At 42.4% G+C, this 22,748-nt stretch overlaps 1 protein-coding gene across 2 annotated transcripts in view; it reads left to right on the top strand.

Annotated features, from left to right (window-relative positions):
- KIF13B (kinesin family member 13B) overlaps positions 1-22,748 on the top strand; it is a 212,224-nt gene that overhangs the window by 129,433 nt on the left and 60,043 nt on the right. For both annotated transcript variants that reach the window (XM_027549009.1, XM_027549010.1), the window contains exons 19-31: positions 599-745; positions 1,139-1,288; positions 1,574-1,702; positions 5,884-6,054; positions 7,514-7,671; positions 8,657-8,789; positions 13,180-13,326; positions 13,940-13,969; positions 15,455-15,554; positions 16,113-16,239; positions 17,078-17,133; positions 19,136-19,260; positions 20,736-20,912. In XM_027549009.1, coding sequence (XP_027404810.1) covers positions 599-745; positions 1,139-1,288; positions 1,574-1,702; positions 5,884-6,054; positions 7,514-7,671; positions 8,657-8,789; positions 13,180-13,326; positions 13,940-13,969; positions 15,455-15,554; positions 16,113-16,239; positions 17,078-17,133; positions 19,136-19,260; positions 20,736-20,912 — 1,650 coding nt within the window. The remainder of the gene's footprint in view (positions 1-598; positions 746-1,138; positions 1,289-1,573; positions 1,703-5,883; positions 6,055-7,513; positions 7,672-8,656; positions 8,790-13,179; positions 13,327-13,939; positions 13,970-15,454; positions 15,555-16,112; positions 16,240-17,077; positions 17,134-19,135; positions 19,261-20,735; positions 20,913-22,748) is intronic.

Here is a 22,748-nt window from a genome sequence, read left to right on the forward strand (position 1 = left end):
TTTCACAATTTACTCTTTTGATCACTTGGGTTTGGTACTGCATTAGGATACTAGCCATTCAAAAAAATTGTCATTCAAACTTTTGAAAGAAAAACATTCTTAACCACCCCTTCCAGGAAACTTGCCCTTCTCATTCACTGCTTAGGACCCTCTTCCTCCCCACTGGTTCTCTTTGGTCATATGATAGTCCGATTAAGACACTTGGGTTTTTGGCCACATCTCATGGAGTGAGGGGTCTTGGTTCCTCCACCAGGGATTGAACTTACGTCCCCTCAGTCAAGCACAGAGTCCTAACCACCAGACCACCAGGGAAGCCCCCCAGTTAAGACATTTTTGACTTTCCATTAAACGTGGTCTACTTTTCTGGGATTTAAATTTATATTTATTCTTAAATTTTGACTGCACTTAGATAGGAAGGATTATATTCAGCTTGTAAGATTTCTGGAAAGTTTCGCACTGAACAGATTAAAGAACGATATGGTTTCCGTTTCAGCTGCTGACATCTGACCGGTGGGTGTATTAGTGGAATGTCGGGGTTGATGCCCACGTTGTGCCAGTGTCTCTGTGTTTCACAAAGTCATTCTCACTCTCTTCACAGCGAGGCTCTCTCCTTAGTGAACCTGCTATCCAGGTGAGAAGAAAAGGAAAAGGGAAGCAGATCTGGTCCTTGGAAAAACTGGACAACAGGTTACTGGATATGAGAGACCTTTATCAGGAGTGGAAGGAATGTGAAGAAGACACCCCGGTAGGTTATTTGACAAAGATTCCTGAGCTGATCTGTATACTAACGCATATATGTGGAATTTAGAAAGATGGTAACAATAACCCTGTGTACGAGACAGCAAAAGAGACACTGATGTATAGAACAGTCTTATGGACTCTGTAGGAGAGGGAGAGGGTGGGGAGATTTGGGAGAATAGCATTGAAACATGTATAATATCATGTATGAAACGAGTTGCCAGTCCAGGTTCGATGCACGGTACTGGATGCTTGGGGCTGGTGCACTGGGACGACCCAGAGGGATGGTATGAGGAGGGAGGAGGGAGGAGGGTTCAGGATGGGGAACACATGTATTAAAAAAGAATTCTTCTGTTTTAAGTGATCTTCTGAAGTTGTATGTTTTCATGTCTCCTCAAAGGTGATACGGTCTTACTTCAGGCGTGCAGATCCATTCTATGATGAGCAGGAAAACCACAGCCTCATCGGGGTGGCCAACGTCTTCCTAGAGTCCCTCTTCTATGACGTGAAGTTACAGTACGCCGTGCCGATCATCAACCAGAAAGGAGAGGTTAGTTTTCTCCTCGTGCCTTATGTCCTGCAGAGGGCAGTTCAGGAACACAGGGTGGTGACAGTGAGCTGTCATTAACAGTTTCCCGTCAGTAACAGCGAGCGCCGTCTGTGTGTATTCTCAATGCCTGTGTTTGCACACCGCTTGACGGTGATTATTCCAAGTACTTGGAGGAAGAGTCACCATTAGAACCTGTTCCGTCGTTGAGCTGCCCTCCGTTTGACTCTTAAACAGATGAAGGCCGAAATGCAGAGCAAGGATCTTCTTTTGCTTTCCCTGCTGTAGGTGGCCGGCCGGCTGCACGTGGAGGTGATGCGCCTCAGTGGTGACGTCGGGGAGAGGATTGCCGGAGGGGACGAGCCCGTGGATGCCTCCTCGGATAAGGAGCCCCAGGAGAACAGGCTCGTGTGCATGGTGAGTCCTCGTCCCATTCAGCAGCAGTACATGATTTCAGAATGTTTCCTGTGAGGTTATACAGTTATCAGAGATGGAAGCACAGCCTTGCTGACTCCATCTGTAACAGCCCACTGTAAAGAGATGGACCAGACATGCCACCCTGTGAAAGATGAGTGTGTGAAAGTTACCGGTAGTGAAGCAGCATAGGAGAATATTGTCTTCCTCGGAAGGTGGATTTCTGTCGCTGGGTAACTTAAAAAGGAAAATAACAGTGAAAACGTAGTATGATTTGTTTATAGAAGAGATCAAACGTACAGAAAAGTAGTGAGGAGGGTCTTACTGACCCCCCCACTCATCGTCCCTTGGCAGCCATCAGCTCCTGCTCAGTCTTGCTTTGTTCATGTATACACGCTGCTTCTCCACTGTCCCCTTCCCCTGGATTATTTTGAAGCATCCCAGACATCGTATTTCATCAAGAATAGTTTAATATGTGTCTCAGAAGAAGAAAACTTTAAAAAAAAAACCCAGCCTAGCCAGGATGTACCACACGCAAAAATTAATCCTTTTTTGACATTGTGAAATATCATTTCCCGTGGTTGTCTCGGTTGGTGTGTCTCTGGCCTGTTTTATGTTTTACTCTTCTGGCTCTGGCGCTTGTGCTTGCTCCCTCCTGTGTGTGCGTGCACCTTCTCTCTCATCTTACACTTTGCTTAGTGTAGAAACTGTGCTGTCATCTCACATGGTCTCATAGTCTCGGTTTTGCTAATTCTTTACTGGGTTAGGATGTGCTTGCTGTAAATTGGGAGCTAGACATAAAGCTGACACGGAGAAGAGGAGTCAGGATGACACTTTACAGGGAGAATGAGGTGTCTGCTTCCATTAAAAGGCACGGCATGCCTGGTTTTCTTTGGGGAGTGTTTGCTATCATTGATGGTTATCACCTAGATATTTCATTAGGAGTTAGAAAAGAACAACACTGTGATTCTATCATCGCTTCATTTATTAGCTGGAATTGTGCTATAGAGTGAATCTTTCTGTCAAGTATCTTGCTATTCACAGATACAATTTTTATCAGAGAGGCAGGATGAATACACCACTGTCTCCCTTTATTGACTACTTTTAAAAATAAATAGTTTTCCTTCTAATATCCAAAACTGACAAGCGAGGGTTTTTTGGTTTGTGTCTTCTTATCATTATATAAACTCTTGGATTTAAATATGCTTGATAAGCTGTGATCTCTTATATTTATTATCTGCATCGAGGCTCAAACAACCCCATCTTTGGCCTAGGGGAGCCTCTTCAGTGGGCTCCTGGGTCCTTTCAGTTCAGTTCAGTTGCTCAGTCATGTCCGACTCTTTACGACCCATGAATCGCAGCACGCCAGGCCTCCCTGTCCATCAACTCCCAGAGTCCACCAAAACCCATGTGCATCAAGTCGATGATGCCATCCAACTATCTCATCCTCTGTCATCCCCTTTTCCTCCTGCCCCCAATCCCTCCCAGCATCAGGGTCTTTTCCAATGAGTCAGCTCTTCTCGTCAGGTGGCCAAAGTATTGGAGTTTCAGCTTCAACATCAGTCCTTCCAGTGAACACCCAGGACTGATCTCCTTTAGGATGGACTGCTTGGATTTCCTTGCAGTCCAAGGGACCCTTTGACACAACCCTCACCCCGGAGGCCGTGCCAGCCTTCTTGCCCTGGTCTCGTGCAGCCCGTACATTTCTCATCCCAGACCTGGAATCAGCTGTTTCTCCAAGGAACTGGATTCTTTCCAGGAGGAGGTGGTTTTTAGAGACGATAGTCTGACATGTAATAGCTTTTTGCATAAAAGGAAGACAAATAAACTATATGACAGTAAAATATTTGTGGACAGAAACAAAAGAAACCCGTCTGGGGACACTGAAGTTATCACAGATGAGGCATTCCGTGGTGGTCAGTGGTAAAGCCTTCGCCTTCCCTTGCAGGGTGTGTGGGCTTGATCCCTGGCCAGAGAACATGGGGCCAAAAACCAAAAGGTAGATCAGAAGCAATATTGTATCAGATTCAGCAAAGACTTAAAAATGGTCCACATCAAAAAATCTTAAAAGATCACAGATGTGAGTATTATTGGCCCTTAAAAGAAGACTAGATTTATTTTTCTGTGATGAAAAGTATGTACATATTAACATATTGATCGTTTTAATTGTATTGAATAAAATCAGTATATTTGAAACTTCAAACAACTTCATTATCTCCCGAAACTTCAAACAACTTCATTATCTCCCGACGTTTCTGGGCCGCACATTTTGAGCAGCAGCAAGTTGAAGTCTGTGGTATTCTGCCACCTGGTGGTGATTCAGGCTTCTGCATGCAAGACCTTGAACCTGTGTTCTAGATAATCATTCCTGGTTTTGTTTATTCCCAATACTCTTTATTCCTGGCAGTCTCATTCTGAGAAGTTGCCTGTGGAGGAGAGTTCAGCATGTGAAATCTTGCTTTGTTATTCATTCCCATCTTGAGACTGATTTCTAAGAAGGAAAATTAGCTTTCAGATGGAATTCAATCACAACGAAGTATGTACTGAACATCCATCCAGTCAGTGGTACGCCTGGTGGCGTTTTCAGGCATTGTGTTTCACTGGTGTGGTTAGTTCTCACACATCTATCATTAGGCAGCTCTCCTGTTTTGTACAGAAGAAAAACTGAGCCTAAGGAAACTAAGGATTTAAGTCATTTGTTTAAAAACAATTACTGTTAAGAAGTGGCAGAGATTTATCTTTAGATCTGTGTCCTCCAGAATCTTGCAGTCTTCCCAAATACCACATTGCCTCAACTTAAAGAATAGAATAAGTATTTTAAACACTTAATGAGAAGGGGACGGTTTTTAAATGAAAATTTTAATGAAAAATTAATACCAATCGCTCTTTTTGGTTTGGACAAATAGAATGTGCTGGTTGATCATCTTCCAGAGCCTGGGCATTGCCCTCTAGATGTTTCACAGTCTTGTTGCCATCATAGGAAAAACTGAGTAAGAATTCCCATCCATTGCTTACCCATCATGTGCCTGGTAGAGAAGAAAATAGTCATTTGCTTTGCATGGTTTTCTGTGTCATTGTTGGTACTTCCTGAAACAGTAAGATTATATTTGTGGTTATGAAACTATGTAAACTTCTGCCACATTCAAATCTGTTTTTGTTAAGTTTACTCACTGGAGGTTTCAAGTGTATCATACAGCGTGCAGGAAGTGACCAAGTGAAGGGTGTGAATAAATGCTCAGTGCGCAGTCTCATGGAGGTTGGCCTCATTGATTGTAAAGTCAGAATTCAGTTTGGCTTAGTTACTTTTAGGATTTAGTTTCCTTTGTAGTTGGAGGAGTTTTATACTGTCACAGCTTATCACAAAAACTCCCGCTTAAAAATCGACCTGATGCTGCCTGCTGAAAGAAACGCATAGACTGTTGGCTGCTTTAAAACCCATTCTAGGTATTTCTCCTGGGTCTGGTTTGTTTGGGGCCAATTAAACACATATTCTAGTTTTATGTAGCTATCACAAAACCCTACACCCCTGCAGCCCAAGGCATGTTTCCTTTGACCCAGCTCTCAGTCAACAACCAGCCAGTTGGTGGTGCAAGAGGGTGGTTAGCGGGCGCGATCTCTCTTTTCCTCCATTCACTCTCCAGATCTTCAAAGCATACGTTCCCTGTGCTTCAGATTTTCCAAAAATGCTTCAGCAGCAAGTAACATTCCAGTTGAGAACCTTATTCCTTGTTAGACACTAAAATATCAGATAAATACTTTTCTGAATATTTACTGCTTACTGGTGTGCCCACTGTTTGCATTCTTCATTCATCATTCTTAACCCTGTGTCCTTGTGCTATATCCATAGTTGGCCAGGTTTATATCATCAAGTGGTGTTGATGTTGGAGAACTTTCTTCTTAAGATGATGATAAAAGAAACTAGAATTTTAAATGTTATTCTTCAGCCTGTAAATGCTTTAAAATGTCCACTTGTATTCAGTCTAGATTATTGCTATCTTAGGTCTACCTCTTGCTAAATATGGCATTTCACAGATGCAGAAATACAGCCCAGATTGAAAGGGACTGGGATGTGATCAACAAAAGCCAGCTGTTAAGGGCATAGTCAGGACTGGAACCTGTGTCTCTGACTCAGAGTAGTTCTTGGAATTATCTGGGTTAAAAACAGAGCCTTCCTTTTTCTTCAGGTGAAAATACTTCAAGCCACTGGGTTGCCACAGCATCTGTCCCACTTCGTGTTCTGCAAATACGACTTCTGGGATCAGCAGGAGCCAGTCACCGTTGCCCCCGAGGTGGACACCTCGTCTTCTCCCGTCAGCAAGGAGCCGCAGTGCATGGTTGTCTTTGATCACTGCAGTGTGAGTGTGTTTTGCAGACCTGGTCAGCTTTTAATTACTCAGGTCAAAGCAAAATAAAAATAACCCATATTTTATTGAGTAATTCGGTACCTATATATGTCTTAGATCAGTTTCTTAGGGTGGTGAGAAAGAGAAAATGTTAGTCACTCAGTCGTGTCTGACTCTTTGCGACCCCATGGACTATAGCCTATCAGGCTCCTCTGTCCATAGAATTCTCCAGGTCAGAATACTGGAGTGGGTTGCCTTATCCTTCTCCAGAGGATCTTCCCTACCCGGGGATTGAACCCAGGTCTCCTGCATTGCAGGCAAATTTTTTACTTTCTGAGCCACAAGGGAAGCCCTTGGAGTCAAAGACTAATGTGTCATCAGTGCACAGTATGTACAGCTTAAACTCACAACGCTGTGGTCAGGTACATCAGTAACACAGTCCGTGGGGTTGCGGAAGAGTCGGACATGACTTAGCAACTGAAGACAATAACAACAGCTGGGGAAAACCCAAACTACAGTGTCAGTGCACGTAACTCTTCCACCACCAAAAGTTAACTTTCGTGTGACTGTATATGTATATATGGTACCTGTCTCCAAAAAAAATCCGTGTTTTGTATAAGTTACTGGAAAAAGTGTCATCTGGGAAGGTTAAGAAACTATTGTTTTAGAGAAAGTGAAGATAGAAGAGACAAGAACAAACATTTTAGAGCTATCTTTCCCACAGCTCTATTTGATGACAGTGTTTTTAAAAAAAAAAAAAAAACGGAGGAAGCCAGTTCAGAGGTCATTTTGCCCACTGCTAATAACTAACAGAGCTGAGACTGTCAGATTCTAGATTCTTTTTTTCTACTTTGTCTCACTTGAGCTATCTCATTTTTTTTCAAGCGAGAGAGGTCTCTCAGTTCTAATCTATTTAGCATATCAAAAGTCTTTCTGTTTTAAAGATTGAGAAAGAGGAGATTCTGTGACTTTTAAAAATAAATTATTTAAAAACTCAATCCTAATCATTACTAGAGACTGTTTTATATCTTACAAAGATGGACAGATTTTAAAAAATCAGTTGAATTTTTTGCACAATGATAGTCATTCTTTCTTACTATCAGAGCATTAACTTCCTAAAAACTAGGAAAAATTGTCTGTCCATCACACTGCTGTCTTACTAGATGTAAATCAGTGTTGTCATTCTTCATATGATTATTTATGCTTTCAGAATATTGCTCTCAAAATAGAATACAGTGCTGGTCTTTCACAATAGATTTTTCAAGGTGTAGAGTTTTAAGAAAAGCTGGAGTGAAAGTTAAGGACCCTGGGCCATCTGGGCATTCATTATGGGCATTGGATGACAGTTTTGTGCTGTAACTAAAACCTTCTCTTACATTTCTCTTCTCCATGATGAAGTGAGGATATGATGTGAGGTGTAAGTAATCAGGTCACTGGAAGGTGTTTCTCTTCTGTACTTATTTCCTTTTAGGAGTTTTCTGTTAGCATCACTGAAGACTTTATTGAGCATCTTTCAGAAGGGGCGTTGGCAATCGAAGTCTATGGCCATAAGATGAATGATCCTCGGAAAAACCCAGCCCTGTGGGATTTGGGGATTATCCAAGCAAAAACACGCAGTCTTCGGGACAGGTAAATTTGAGATATCCATCCATCTGATACCATTTATAATTTTTTAAAAACTGCTAGAGATTAATATTGCCACTTTATAAAGATTACCACTTCCTGAACATTTACCAGTATTCCAAGGATAGATGATGTTATGTTCACGGTATTAATAGCACAGTTAAACTTCCTTAGAGGAATGAACTTTTGAAGACTGATGGGGAAAAGTTAAGAAATAGGTAGTTAAGAATAAAGAGTAAAATGAATTTTTGGAGAATATGTTGCTTATTATTATGAAATAACTTCTAGTTAATCAACTGTAGAGAAGATGAATCAGATATTCTCTGGAATTCAGAATTTCTTATTTTTAGCTTTATCTCAGAGTTCTTTTCAAGTTGCATCAATCATGAAAGGAGGAAGGCTTACTTGTTGACCAATATTTGAAACAGAAGAGTTAAAAGGAAAAGACTAAAAGAGCATATATTTGTACTGCCTCTAATTAATGATGAGAACTAGATAGTCTTCCTTCTGTTTTTTTTTTTTTCCATTTAAAAAGTTTTAGTGAATACTAAATTAGACACAGAGATTTTTTTGTCCTGATTCTCTGAGGTACTTGATACTCTGAGGTACAGCAGAGGTACTTGTCGAGCCACCAAAGCGTACAGCACTACCCCTGTCTATGAAAAGATCATCCCTGTGAATTGCTTCTGTACTTTTGATAACAATGCTTAAATTTTTAAATAACCACACTGATATAGTTTGTAATTACCACACCTTTATGAATGAAATAAAGGCATCATCTTTTAGTTCTGATACTGTTTGTTGAACTTCACTTTCAATCACATTTGCTAGGATGTACTTGTGTATTCCTCATTGAACCTCAGATTACTCTAATAACAGAGTTACTCTATTTGGAGGTCATTATCATTGCTAATTCTCATGGGTAGGGTCCTAAGCTGTTTGTATTGAAATAGAAATGTATGATTTTCCAAGAACTTCAACTATTTCCTAGGTGGAGCGAAGTCACCAGGAAAGTGGAGTTTTGGGTTCAAATCTTGGAACAGAATGAGAATGGGGAGTACTGCCCTGTAGAGGTGATTCCTGCAAAGGACGTGCCGACGGGTGGGATCTTCCAGCTCCGGCAGGTAACGAAATTGCGAATGTTAGCATTGAATTCTTTGGTGTCATAAAGGTTAATATTGGATTCCTTTTAGTGGAAACATCAGTGATGATGAAATCTAGATTGGCCAAGATCATTTCTTCTGTTAAAGTCGTCTCTCACTTCATGTGTATTTTCTTTCATTTAAAAAAAAAAAAATGCTATCTTTAGTATTTAAAACCAACTTCTGTTAAGTTGAAGTAAGAAAAAGGTAAATAAAGTGACTTAGAATTGAATTGTTGGAAGTAAAAGGAATATATCAAGCAGCATTAGAGCATTTATAAAGATGCAGAGAGTCCGTGTAATATGGTAGAAAGAACAAGCACTGTGGAGTCTAATATGCCAGGGCTCGGTTCCAGCTGTCCCTGGCCTCGCTCTGTATCTGTGAGCAAGTTCAGCACCTTCTGGAATCTTGCCTCAGGTGTGATGTGCAGGGGATGATAACACTAGCCTTGTAGGGTTAGTGTGAGGATTAGAAACTAATTTCTAACGGGTATGCAGAGCCCATTGCTAGAGACTGGGGAGGCGAGAAGTAGGGAGGCCTAAAGCCCACCAGTTCTCTGCTTCTCCATAGACATCAATAGGGTGTCGTAGAATTCAATTCCATTTGGACCCTAACCCACCGAGAGTGAGCCTCAGGCCACAGATTTAAGGGCTCAGAGTTAATTAAGCACATGACCGCCTTCACTTCAGATGCTAGCTGGGGCCCTAGGTCACTTGCCTTTCTGTCTGACTTGGCTATAATCAAGGGTTCCTGCAGCTCTCAGGTGGCATGATTTGCTGGTGTGTGTGCGCGAGCTCAGTCGTGTCTGACTCCTTGCAATCCCGTAGACTGTAGCCCGCCAGGCTCCTCTGTCCGTGGGATTCTCCAATCAAGAATACTGGAGTGCATTGCATTTCCTTCTCTGGGGGATCTTCCTGACCCAGGGGTTGAATTCGTGTCTCTTGTGTTGCAGGCAGGTTCTTTACCGAGCCACTGGGAAAGCCCTAACAACGGACATGTGAAATCAGGGCAGCTAGGTAGATGTGAACACCTGCCAGCAAGAAACCAGTATAGCAAGTGTGTGAGAATTGTCACTTAACTCCAGACAGATGCAGTCTATAGTATCTGTGCTGCAAATGAAAGATGAGAGAGAACATCTTAATAGAATTTACATGTAAGACTTACAAACACTTTTTTGCTATTTACATGAAGTCAATGTTAAGTAGATTATTATATCCTATGATAGTTTACGTACTTTAAAACAATAGTAAAATATTAGAATGGCTCAAGAAAATAAACATTGAAATCATTCAAAGCAAAATATAAGGTTAAAAGCAAAAGAAAGTTTGCTTAAATATTTCAGTTTCTGAATGTCTTGGGAGGAGGAAAATGATAAGCACTTGTTTTCTGACCCTAGTAAATGACTTGTAGCACATTCATTCATGTATGGACAAGGCACTACAAGCAAAAGGAAATTAGTTTAAATTGTAGTGTGAGATATATACATAAAATAGGATTCAGAAAGGCGTGAAGAACATCTTTTCCTGAACATCTGTTGAAAACTATATATATCTACTTTGAATGCCATAGAGATTCATCTCCTGGAAGGCAAGACCAGATAATATTCTGTGGTTTGGTATAAATTGAATATTTAAGTGTTTGTCACACTTCTGGCAGCCTTTATTGAAAGTGATCAAAGGTATTTTGAATTTATCAGAAAAGGCTTTTTTGAAGGATGTGTGTCTTGACTTGGATGGTGAAAGAATCGTACCAAGCTGGAAAGGTTCTTCATATATAAATGGCAGAAATAGAGATAGAGGGTGGATTAGGCACGTTTGTGTAGAACGTAATATATCGAAAGACCTGGAAAGCAGTAACAGAAGGGGTTATATAGGCTTGTGGGCTTCCCTGGTGGCTCAGTGGTAAAGATTCTGCCTGCCAATGCAGAAGACATGGGTTCCATCCCTGGGTTGGGAAGATCCCCTGGAGGAGGAAACGGCAAACCATTCTCTTTGCCTGGGAAATCCCATGGACAGAGAAGCCTGGCAGGCTATAGTCCATGGAGTCGCAAAAGAGTCGGACAGGTGTTGGTGATTAAACAACATCAATAGAGGCTTGTGGCAGCTGGTTAATTCATGGAGGGCCTTGAATGGTAGGCATATTAGAATTTAATATTTTGGTTTGGCCAAAAGGTTCATTCGGAGAAGGCAATGGTACCCCACTCCGGTACTCTAGCCTGGAAAATCCCATGGACGGAGGAGTCTGATAGGCTTCAGTCTATGAGGTCGCTAAGAGTCGGACACGACTGAGCGACTTCACTTTCACTTTTCACTTTTATGCATTGGAGAAGGAAATGGCAACCCACTCCAGTGGTCTTGCCTGGAGAATCCCAGGGACAGAGGAGCCCCGTAGGAGGCCGTCTATGGGTCGCACAGAGTTGGACACGACTGAAGCGACTTAGCGGCAGCAGCAAAAGGTTTGTTCAGGTTTTTCTATAACATTGTATGGAAAAACTGGAACATTTTGGCCAACCCAATATTTCCAAGTTGGAACCTTGAATAGGAAAGTTCCAGAGGAGAACTTAGGATATTAACCATATGCTAGTTTTGTAGTTTAAAAATGGTGAAATAGCAGCAGTTACAAGAAATTCAGTAGGTTACACGTTCTGTCCAAGGCTTCTCTATGGAACATTAAGCCATTCCTGGGTCTTTTTCCTCCATTGCCCCTCTCCTTTTCCTGTGTCCTTCCCCAAAGTGTAGATACCCTTCACATTGGGGTACACATTCAGAACAGATCACTTTCTGTCTCAGCAAAGTAAAAACAAGAGGTAGCCAATCGAAATGACTAAACTATTTTAGACAATTAAAATGTTTTTTGAGTTACTTTCTTCACAAAGTATCTGATACATAGTCCTTGGAAAATATTAAATCAAAGACATCTGCAACCCATCTCTTTCAATCTAGCTTGATAGGATCAATCATTGCCTAAGTTGATTTTCCTGATGATGCAAAACTCTTGGGAATTAAAATCCAATGGAAGAGGGGAAGAGTGACTCAAAATTACATATTCTGATTCTGTTTTTCAAATTCTGTTTGACATTCCTAAAATTTATAAGCCAGCTTTGAAATCAGTGATTGGGGGTACTGGGAACTTTCTTTTAAAATGCTACTTCATTGTAAATGTTCAAAATCATGTAGTATTTATTGTGAAAATGTGCTTAAAGAAGGAACAGTGTCTTTCTGATCAGTTGTTTATTTTGCAACTTGGTTTAAAATTATTTTATTGGGCATTAGAATTCAGGATAATGTAATTATTCTTATTAGTCTGATTACTTACTTTTTAAAGGGGATCTTTATATACTGAGTTTGGTAATCGGCTTTTTTAAAAAGAAGTCTAGTTAACATCTGCCACCATACTCTAACTTATATATCATGTATGTTTTTCTATAGCAATATTTTAATGATTACAGTATATATTTCACTAATATACTATAGATAGTTTATTTCATTAATATACTAGAGCTTGTGTTATGAATATTGTACATTTAATTTACACCTGGTTTTTTGTTATTATTCATAGTGCTGTAAGATTCTTTATGTGCATGTATGATTATTAAAATAGATTCCTAGAAAGTTGAATAGCTGAATCAAGTGAAACTTATTTTTTAAGGCAAACTGCCCTGCAGAAAGCTTTACCAGTTTATATTCCCACCCACTGGTAAGTCACTTCAGTCCTGTCCGACTCTGTGCGACCCCTTAGACGGCAGCCCACCAGGCTCCCCCATCCCTGGGATTCTCCAGGCAAGAACACTGGAGTGGGTTGCCATTTCCTTCTCCAATGCAGGAAAGTGAAGAGTGAAAGTGAAGTCGCTCATTCGTGTCCAACTCTTAGCGACCCCATGGATTGCAGCCTACCAGGCTCCTCTGTCCATGGGATTTTCCAGGCAAAAGTACTGGAGTGGGGTGCCATTGCCTTCTCCACAGTGTCTGTAATTGCCTTTTTCATAAACTTTGGGCAATATTATAAATTGCCTTTCTAAACAATAATTACTAACTTAGTGAAAGTAAAGGTATTTCATGCTTATTTTAATTACTAGTTTAACATTTTATATTATTTTGCCGTTTAGTAAATTGAACATTTTGTATTATCTAGCATTTTGTATTTCCTTGGTTAGAATGTTTTCTTTTAATGTTTTTTTTTTCAAAAAATATGTAAACTATAGGTTTGTTCTTGATTAGTTTTTTAATTTGTAATTTACTACTAAATGTGAAAGATACAGTACCTTGAAAGCTAAATGCTTTTCTCAACATTCGCCTGTAGGGGTCTCTCTAAACCCAAATTTTGGAGCTTAGACTCATTTTCAGAAACTCTTAAAAAATTGTGTGTGGTGCAGGGGCAGTCCCGGCGAGTCCAGGTGGAAGTGAAGTCTGTGCAGGAATCCGGGACTCTGCCGCTGATGGAGGAGCGTATCCTGTCGGTCGGCATCGGGTGTGTGAGAGTCAGGGCGCCACGGTCACCAAAGACCCACGAGACCGTTCATGTGAGTCTCAGGACAGCCAACCGGCCAGAGTCTTCGGGAACCTGTCAGAAAACTGCCTTCCATGAACAGTTCTTTTCAGTATTTTGTTTCCTTTGATATCTCTTTTTCTTTTCGTCCTCTTTTTTTTTAAAACTGTATTGCTTTTGCATAGAATTGCTGCCTCAGACCGTTGGTTGTCCGCGGTCCAGGGCAAGCTGAGGGTTAAAACACCTCCGCCTCCCGGAACTCCTCGGTGCGTGCTAGTCATTAACCCCCTCCCCCCATCACCCACATCTCCCCGGAAACCCCCTACTGGCTTATGAAGACTCTCTGCCAGCAGGTGTTTGATTTCCCCTGGGGAGTAGGACTATAAACCCAGCAGGAAAAGTATTGTACTGGCTCCTGAAAAGGTCAAATGAGTGTTCTTCACTTTCCTGTGAGAAGCTCGAGGTTTCACTCCAACTCCCTGGAAACTGTAAAATCGAGAGTGGGGGTGGAAGCTGGTGGGAGCTCAACAGGCATATTCATAAAATTAGAAAATATAAACTGTAGGGCTAGGTTTGGATTGTGTAGTGTAGCCTGATTCTTGGATAGAAGCTGGTTTCGGCTCTGCATAATATATTTTTCCTTTTAGGAGGAAGAGGAGGACATGGACAGCTACCAGGTAATGAAGCACGGGTTAGCCTCATCAAATTAGCTTGATTAAAGTACTCAATTACAGGTTCTCGAGTCTTGCCATCCTGTCGCTTAATAATTACACAATTAGTTTTGATTCAAGTATTGCTTTTTCTCAAGTTTTAAAACAGAGTCGAGAACCACCCTTTGTGACTGTTATCTCCTTTTCCAAACCTGGGGCTCCCCATCCAGGCCCTTACAGACCCATTTCTTCAGATCCTTTTCCTGTTTCCCCAAAAGAGTGGTCCCAGACTGGGCTCCAGTGAAGCTGCACCCCCATAGGTGTCTTCAAGCCACGCCCCTAGGTGTCTTCCACACTTTAAGCCAGGTCCCCTTTTCCCATTTCTTGGAGTCATACAGATTTTTTTTCATTTTCTCCCTTGCTTCATTCCATACTCTCCTGCAAGATTTTGTTTATGTCTGATAAGTTTTATTTTGCCAGTCTGGTTAGTCATCATCTAGGACTGTCAGAGCTCTTTGGATCCTGAATATGTCATCCAGTGTCGTCACCCTCATGATTTGGCCTCATTCTAATTGGATAAAAATGTCTGCCTTCCTATAAGTCACTGATAAAAGCCTTGCATCGGAGAGGGTTAAATACAGAGTCCTGTGGCACGACCGTACAGACTTCTTTTAAGCTGATGTTATTCCATGAATCACTGTCCTTTGGATGTGATATTTCATTCGTCCGTAATTTCGCCCAAGTAGATCCATTGCACATTTCTCCATCTTGTCCACAAGAATGTCAGGAGTTATTTGGTTAAGTGCCTTAGTGAAACCCAGATACGCCCAGTCTGCTGAGCATTCCCCTGATCTACCCGTCTCGTAACTTTATTACAGAAGGAAATGAGGTAAGATGGGCGTGTAGTCAGGTGTTGACTGGTAGAGTTTAGTCTGTTGATAACACACTCCCCTCCAGAATCCCACAGAAACAAGGAGAGAAGCATTTACGTGATGTACAGAGACTGGTGAAACATGTTGAAGACTATAGTTAAGAAATTTGAAAAGTTCTTATGATGGTTCTAAAGGAAATAAATGTGAGGATTATCAAATAGTATTTGTGATTTTTGTGGGATCTTAGTTTGCAAACCAGGGATCAAACGTGCGTTCCCTCCATTGGAAGGCAGAATCTTAACCACCAGACCACTGGGAAGTCCCAGTATTTGTGACTTTTATCAGCAAAGAGACCTTGCAGATGAGCTCTGCTATACAGATACTTGAAGTTCTGTTCTATCCTTTGAGCCAACAGAAATGCAACTGGTTCTGGATATCAGAGAATGCCCTTTCAGGAATGGTCTTACTATAGGACACATGCTTTAATTTCTGAAAGTTTCTGTTCTTAATAATGGCTGAAGTCAACTTACAGTGATAACAAAAATGTTAGGGTGTAATACTTTACATCTTTGAAGCCTATTAGAGTAAGATGTACTGTCTTGACGACATATTTACTCTAAGTTCCTCTGTTTACTTCCAGGATCGGGATTTAGAGAGACTCCGCAGAAAATGGCTAAATGCATTAACAAAACGTCAGGAGTATTTAGATCAACAACTGCAGAAGCTTGTCAGTAAACATGGTACGAAGAGCAACTGGAATGTTTCCCTTCCCCCACATCAGAGTGTGGTTAATCCCCATTGGCCGTCACAGAAAGGAAAAGTAGATGAACTCACCCATCACGGGAACCGCGAGAGCACAGGAACGGTGCTGATTCGTGTCATATCCTTTCAGAAGGATGGTTCCCTTGTTCTAATGAGGTCTTTGAGTAGGTCTCCCTTCCCCCTCAATGACGAGGAAGCAGAGTATGTGCAATAAACGCTGTCCCGCAGACATAACCAAGGAAGAGGCCAGCATTTCTTGGTTTCTGGTCTAGAAGCCCCTGAACCGTCTGACTCTCAAGATCATTTTTGTTCTGTTCCTCTGTGGCCTTTGATGAACTGAAGGTGGCCCCTCAGTGAGAGCACACCAGCCCCGCCAGCCGGTAGTCAGTATTTTATCATGAGCAAATTTTCATCAGGAACTGGGGAAGTCATAAGTTGCTGGTGAACCCCCATCAGCCAGTACCTGGCATATACAGAGCGTACACAGGAGGAGGAAGTGGGCTACCTGTGTTTGATCCTGATTCCTAATGTTCTAGATAAGACAGAGGATGATGCCGACCGTGAAGCTCAGCTCCTAGAGATGAGGCTGACTCTGACGGAGGAGAGGAACGCAGTCATGGTCCCCTCGGCCGGCAGTGGGATTCCAGGGGCCCCGGCAGAATGGTATGGTGCAGCCATCTGTCTTCCAACATTCTCGGTGCTCCCAGGGCTGCCCACTTCCACTGTGAATGTTGCCTCTGCTTTGATTAATGGATGAGTCATAGCATATGGGGAAAAAAATTGTCTGAATTAGAGGAAGTGTTAAATTATTTTCATGAGTTGGAATAACTGTGCCCTAAAACTGTGTTTTATTAAGTAATATTGTTATTGGCCCAAGTAATTAAGATTTCTGAGAATCTAAATCAATATTTAGTACCATCGCATTTAGCATTAAAAAAAATAGTTAATATGTTAATTACTTGGGTCATTCCCTTAAAAGACTGTTCACTCCTGATAAAATTGCATCTCAAGGAGTTTTTGATTTTGGTGCTGGCCTAAACTTAACTGTCAGCAGATATTCTGTGCCACTTTATAGAAATTAAAAATATTGAATTAAGCCACATGGGGCCCTTAGATATATAACTTTGTAAGAAGGTACATTTAAACAAGGGAGCTTCAACTTCAGTTTTAAACAGGTACATGTGTCTCCTGAGTTCTGGTGTCAGAGTGTATGATAAATTACACGAGAGCACCAGAGAAAAGAAAGAGTGGTGATAGTCAAGTCTTTGTGGCACCTCTCATGTGAAATTATAGCAAACGCAGTACCCAGCATTATTATCGGTTGACCTCTAATAGCTCTTAATATATGAAAGCTGAGATACAAAGCATTGGCTTGGCCAAAAAGTTACTTTGGGTTTGTTATAACATCTTATGAAAACCCAAACGAACTTTTTGGCCAAGCCAATACATGCCACCAAGAAAGGCTGCTTTGTTTGAGATGCTGTTGTCCGTTATGTTTCAGGACCCCCGTTCCTGGGATGGAAACGCACATTCCTGTCATATTCCTTGACTTAAATGGTAAGTGAGGAAGTCCCTTCTGAAGGCTTTCCTCTGAAAACTTCATGTCTGAGTAACACCTGCTGTTGTTCAGTCACTAAGTCGTGTCCAACTCTTTAGCGACCCCATGGGCTGCAGCCCGCCAGGCTCCTCCGTCCGTGGGATTTCCCAGGCTAGAATACTGGAGTGGTTTGCCATTTCCTTCTCCAGGGAATCCTGCCAACCCAGGGATCGAATACGTGTCTCCTGCACTGGCAGGCAGGTTCTTTACCCCTGAGCCTCTTGGGAAGCCCAAGTAACATTTAGATTCTAACCAGGTATGCAGATAGGCAGTTCTGCAGGCCTGAGGTTCAGGTCCATTTTATGTGTGCAAAAAGACTCTAATACCTCAACAGAGAATGAATTTCCTGTAAGCTTAATGTTTTTATAACAGTGATAGGTATGTTTCATCGCGATGTGTTCTCTCCCTTCAATTTAGGATGGTAGTAATGTTTTCCTGCACTTAATTCTCAGGAAGAGACTTCTCTCCGGAAATGACTAATAACTAGCGATGCTCGTGTAGCGTGTTTTCTTTTGTCTGGTGTCTTCTTAGCATTATCTAATGAATTTGTCACTTTTTCTGTGAGTTCTTGTGCCATCCATCCATGCATCACTCCCCCCGCCCCTGCACCTATTAAAAATTACTGTCATTTTTTTCACTCTTGTGAAATATTTTGGATACAGCTCCATTTTACATATATTCTGTCTGAGGAGAGAAACTGAAAATGAAAAGGTAAGATTAAAGAGCTAAAAATAATTTAAAAGTCAGCATTTAAATGCCAAAGACATCTGCAGAAGAACCGTGTATTAAAATGAACTATCCTAAACAGACAAGCGTGGATGCCCTCCTAGTTTTCTTTCACTCTGAGAGTGTGTTTCAGCATCTCAGGTATTTAGTGTCCTGTACCATTTGGCTTGGACTTAGCTGGTGACTCAGCAGTAAAGAACCCACCTGCCAGTATGGAGACCCAGGGTCAATCCCTGGGTCAGGACAATCTCCTAGAGGAGGAAACGACAACCCACTCCAGTATTCTTCCCTTGAAAATCCCATGGACAGATGAACTTGGCGGGCTACAGTCCATGGGGTCACAGTCTGATGGCCTAGCAACTGCATGCATGCACCATTTGGCTTACTTGGATGCGTGGGTGATGTTTACATACGCAGGGAGTCAGAGAAGAACACTTAGCCACTTGCACTGTCTGTCCACCCGTCGGGGTTTTAAGGTCTTGCCATGGTGCTTTATCCTGCCTTGTTCTCTTGAGCCTTGGAGACTGAAGGCAACTCTGTCCTGTCCTTACAGTAGGTTCCTAGATGGGTGAGGGGTGTGTACTTGTGTGCAGGAGGGCTAGAAAGTAGAAAAGAACAAGCTTAAAGAAGACCTAGCAGTATGGATATTCCAAGACAGGAGAAGCACCCTGTTCAGCCTTATGTCTGTTCTTGGTCCACGAAGCCCACGTCCTAGAAAAGAGACTTTCGATGCTCACCCCCAAGCTTAGATGGATGGGGAATTGGGAGGGTCAGGCTTGGACAGGAATAATCAGGGGACCACAGGGCAACCATTCTGTTGCCAGCTCATGTAGCCAGTAGATTTGGTTTGTTAAATTTACCTGTCAGATCATTGGAATCACTCTCATTGTCATGTCTTCAGTGCACTGAAAGACGGGGAATTGGGGTTATAATCCTATCCTTAACATTTATGGGTTGACCTTGAGTAACCTCTTGGGTTTCTTGGCTTCCATTGCTTTCCATGCAAAATAAGGCACGGAGGCAGGCAATTGGATTGAGAGAATTTTCTTGCAGCGTCTCCCATCTCAGATGTGTGAACTGTTTAATGGTCATCCTCTGTGTCATGTAAGATTTCAGAGCCAAAAGCAAATGAAATTTGAGGCAGGAGAATTCTGCTACTAAGCACATTGAAATGTAGCTGTTAGGGGTTATCCTTTAAAGTGATCTCCGTATTTAATGGAACTCCTCCGCTTTTAGCTGATGATTTCAGCTCTCAGGATAATCTCGATGACCCCGAAGCCGGTGGATGGGATGCTACCCTCACTGGGGAAGAAGAGGACGAGTTCTTTGAGCTGCAGATCGTCAGACAGCATGACGGAGAGGTAAATAAAGTGTAACTCGGGAAGACTGGGTGAAAAGTAGTTCCTTAAACCTTTCCCGAGGCCTTTGGGAACAATCAGCAAAGTTATCATTTCAGTGCCTCCATTTCTCAAGAAATATAAACAAAAATCTTAATTGTGATTTCCGCGAAGAACGGAACCAGTTCCAGAAGCAAAGGACCAATCAGATTATGCCCATTCACTGTGACACAGCTCTTCCTGGTAAAGGATCTCTGTTAGTATTAGCAGTTCAGATCAGCAGTGGTCCACTCTCTGGGGAAATGCTCCTGACATACATGGAGGCAAAACAGCACGATGTTTGGCACTGACTTTGAAATGCTTTAGTAAAGACTTGTGAATAAGGGGGAAAAGGACTAGACGAAGCCAGATGAAAATGTTTCAGTCTGAGTGATTAAGCGGGGCTTAGTTTCTAATTCTGAGTATATTGGAAAAATAATGAAAGATTTTAAGGAAGGAAAGCCAGTGCAATACTTAGAAGGACATACCAACACTTAGCGTTATTCAGAGATGCAAAGCTTGAACTGGGGTGTGTTCTGTAAAAACAGTAAAACGTTCTGTAAAACAGTGGGCCTGCACCCTTCTTTAATAAGCCAGTGTCATGAATGGCAAAGAAAGGCTAGGAACCAGCCTAGATGAAAGTGGACTAAAAGGACAGGACAGCTAAATGTAGTTTGAGGTCCCAGATCAGAACTGCTGAAACATCTGCGTATGGACTCTGTATTATTTAATAGTATTGTATCGGTGTTACATTTCCTGAATATGATCATTGTTCTATGGTTAAGTCGGAGGAGGTCCTTGCTCTAAAAAGATACTTGCTGGGACTTTCCTGATGGTCCAGTGGTTCAAATCTTGCCTTCCAATGCAAAGGGTGGAGGTTCGATCCCTGGTCGTGGAACTAAGATCCCACATGCCTCGGGGCCAAAAATCCAAAACATCAAACCAATGTAATATTGTAACAAATTCAGTAAAGACTTTAAAATTGGCCCACATCAAAAAATCTTAAAAAAAAGAAAAAAGATACTTGCTAGAGTGTTCAGGGATAAAGAATTACACGTCTGTAACTTACTCTAAAGTACTTTAGCAAAAAAAACACCTGAAAACAACAGCAATATTGAGTGTGTATGTGTTAGAAAGAGGAAAAAAGGGAAGATATTCACAGTTGATGCATTTGTATGGGAGAAACACAGGAGTTCATTATACTAAATTTACAGCTTTCCATTTGAGTATTTTTCAAAGTAAATTCATTTTTGCTGCCAACCAGGAGCATCCTGCTCTGTACCCGCCCAGGTAGGTACCTGAGGCCACATCCCCGGGTTCCGTGGTCTCCCAGGTCATGCTGCAGGCAGCACTGCCCTCGTGACTGGTCTGCTCCCCTTCGGCCAAGCCAAGACGTTTCCTTGTGAGGTTCTGTGTTTTAGGAGGAGGAGGTGACTCCGTCCTTCCCGTCTTCTCCGCAGGTGAAAGCGGAAGCCTCCTGGGACTCCGCCGTGCACGGCTGCCCTCAGCTGAGTAAAGGCACCCCCGTGGACGAACGGGTGTTTCTCATCGTGCGGGTGACGGTCCAGCTCAGCCATCCAGCCGACATGCAGCTGGTATTGCGCAAGCGCATTTGTGTTAACGTTCACGGCCGGCAGGTGGGTCACTGACGCTCATTGAAGAGGTGACTTTGAGTCTGACGTAAGGGCGGGGCAGTGGAAGGATCGCTCTGGCCTCTGACCCCACAGTCTCTGTGGCACTCTGAGCTTTTCTCCTCCAGGCGACTGTGGCTGTCCCGTGCCCATGCTTGCTTCAGTCCCGGAGCCCTTCAGCCTGACTGCCTCCTAGATGGCACTGCACTGTTACCCTGAATCTTTATGACTCCACAGTCACAGCTCTCAGCCCTTCTTGTGGGTGCCACAGAGCCCTGTCAAGGCAAAGTTCACTGTTTTGTCTTTGACTTTCCACCTGGTTCTGATAAGATGAGAAGTTCACTGCCGATGAGCTGTTGTTTGTGCTCCTCACCCTTGGTTTTCCATGCTTTCCTTTCCGTTCTGCTGGTTCACTGATTCATGTATTTGGAGAGAGTCCTCTGCCAAGCTTTGGGGTAAAAAGATGAATGAGAAATAGCCTGTGTCCTTAAAGAGCCCGTGTCCATTGGCCCGTGAGTGTGTATAAACAGGGGCCGGTCTTCCGTGGTGGTGGCACCGCTGTGCAGATGCTCGCCACGGCAGCGGTACAAGAGCAGTCAGGGAGGAGGGGAGGGGGACATGCAGCTGCTCCGCTGCGGACAGGGGCGGTTGGCAGGCAGAGAAGGACTTTTTGGCTGCTCCCCAGAGAGGAGGAAATACACGTGCAGAGATGGCGAGGGAGGAATGGGCGTGGCAGGCTTGGGGACCATGAGAAGCATAGTCTGATGGTCAGAGTGTTCTGCAGAGGCCATGACCACGCCTGTCCACACAGTTGCAGCGAGATTATGAAGGACCTGGTGCCACATGAACCAGTTTAGTAGAAAACTTCTAGATAAGAATAGAAAGTACTTCTCATATTGGTTTTGCAAAGATAGGATTTGAGAGGTTGAGTCTAGGGATTCTTCTCAATATACTGGCTAAAACCAGACAGATGAAAGTAAATATTCTCATTTAGAAGAGTACAGTCATGGTTGACAGAGTCCTAGATGTAATCTCTACCCCTAAAAATTAATCTTTAGTTCTAAATGTCACACTGATATCAATCTTTGAATGAAGACGGGCCGTAATGCTGTTAAAATTCAGCTCTTTGGCTTGGCGCTCCAGCATCAGGACATACAGGTCATGGGGTAGCTGCTGATGTACGTGCTGTGTCTCCCATTCACTCTTTTTTGAGAAATCTTTGAGGAATTGGAAAAAGACACGTTGCCTGAACTAGGGGTTCTGGCTGCCAGGTGCTGAGACTGGCCTGATTCAACTACCTGCCCCCACAGAAATTTTAATAGAAAGGTGTGTTGTGAAGTCACCAGGTTTCTTCTATTTTTTTTCTTTTTTTAATTAATTTTTAAAATTTTTAGAAGTGAGAAGTTGCTGCACTCCCCCCTGGTTAAAATGATTTGATATCAAACTGAAATTGAGATGGTTCATTAACTAAAATTTGCTTTTCTGTAGTGAGAGCAGAGACTTCCTCATGACCCTAATACATGCAAGTTAGCTTCAGTGATTCCCTACAATTGGTAGATGCAAGGGGATGGGGTGGGGAGTGGGGATGGGTCTTAGTGTTCAGTGGGGACAGAGTCTCAGCTTAGGAAGATGAAGAATTAGGGAAATGGATGATGGTAAGATATGGATTGTGCAACAAGGTGAATATTGCATAGTGCCATTGAACTGTGCAGTTAAATATGGTTAAAGTAGCACGTTTTATGTAACTTTTACCAAATTAAAAAACATTTAATAAAACAATAATTTCATACAAATAGAAAACAGAAAAGTAAGATAATGGCAGCTCCCTCACCTCCTCCTACC

This window comes from Bos indicus x Bos taurus, chromosome 8, assembly GCF_003369695.1.
Source record: "Bos indicus x Bos taurus breed Angus x Brahman F1 hybrid chromosome 8, Bos_hybrid_MaternalHap_v2.0, whole genome shotgun sequence".
NCBI classification, from domain to species: Eukaryota; Metazoa; Chordata; class Mammalia; order Artiodactyla; family Bovidae; genus Bos; species Bos indicus x Bos taurus.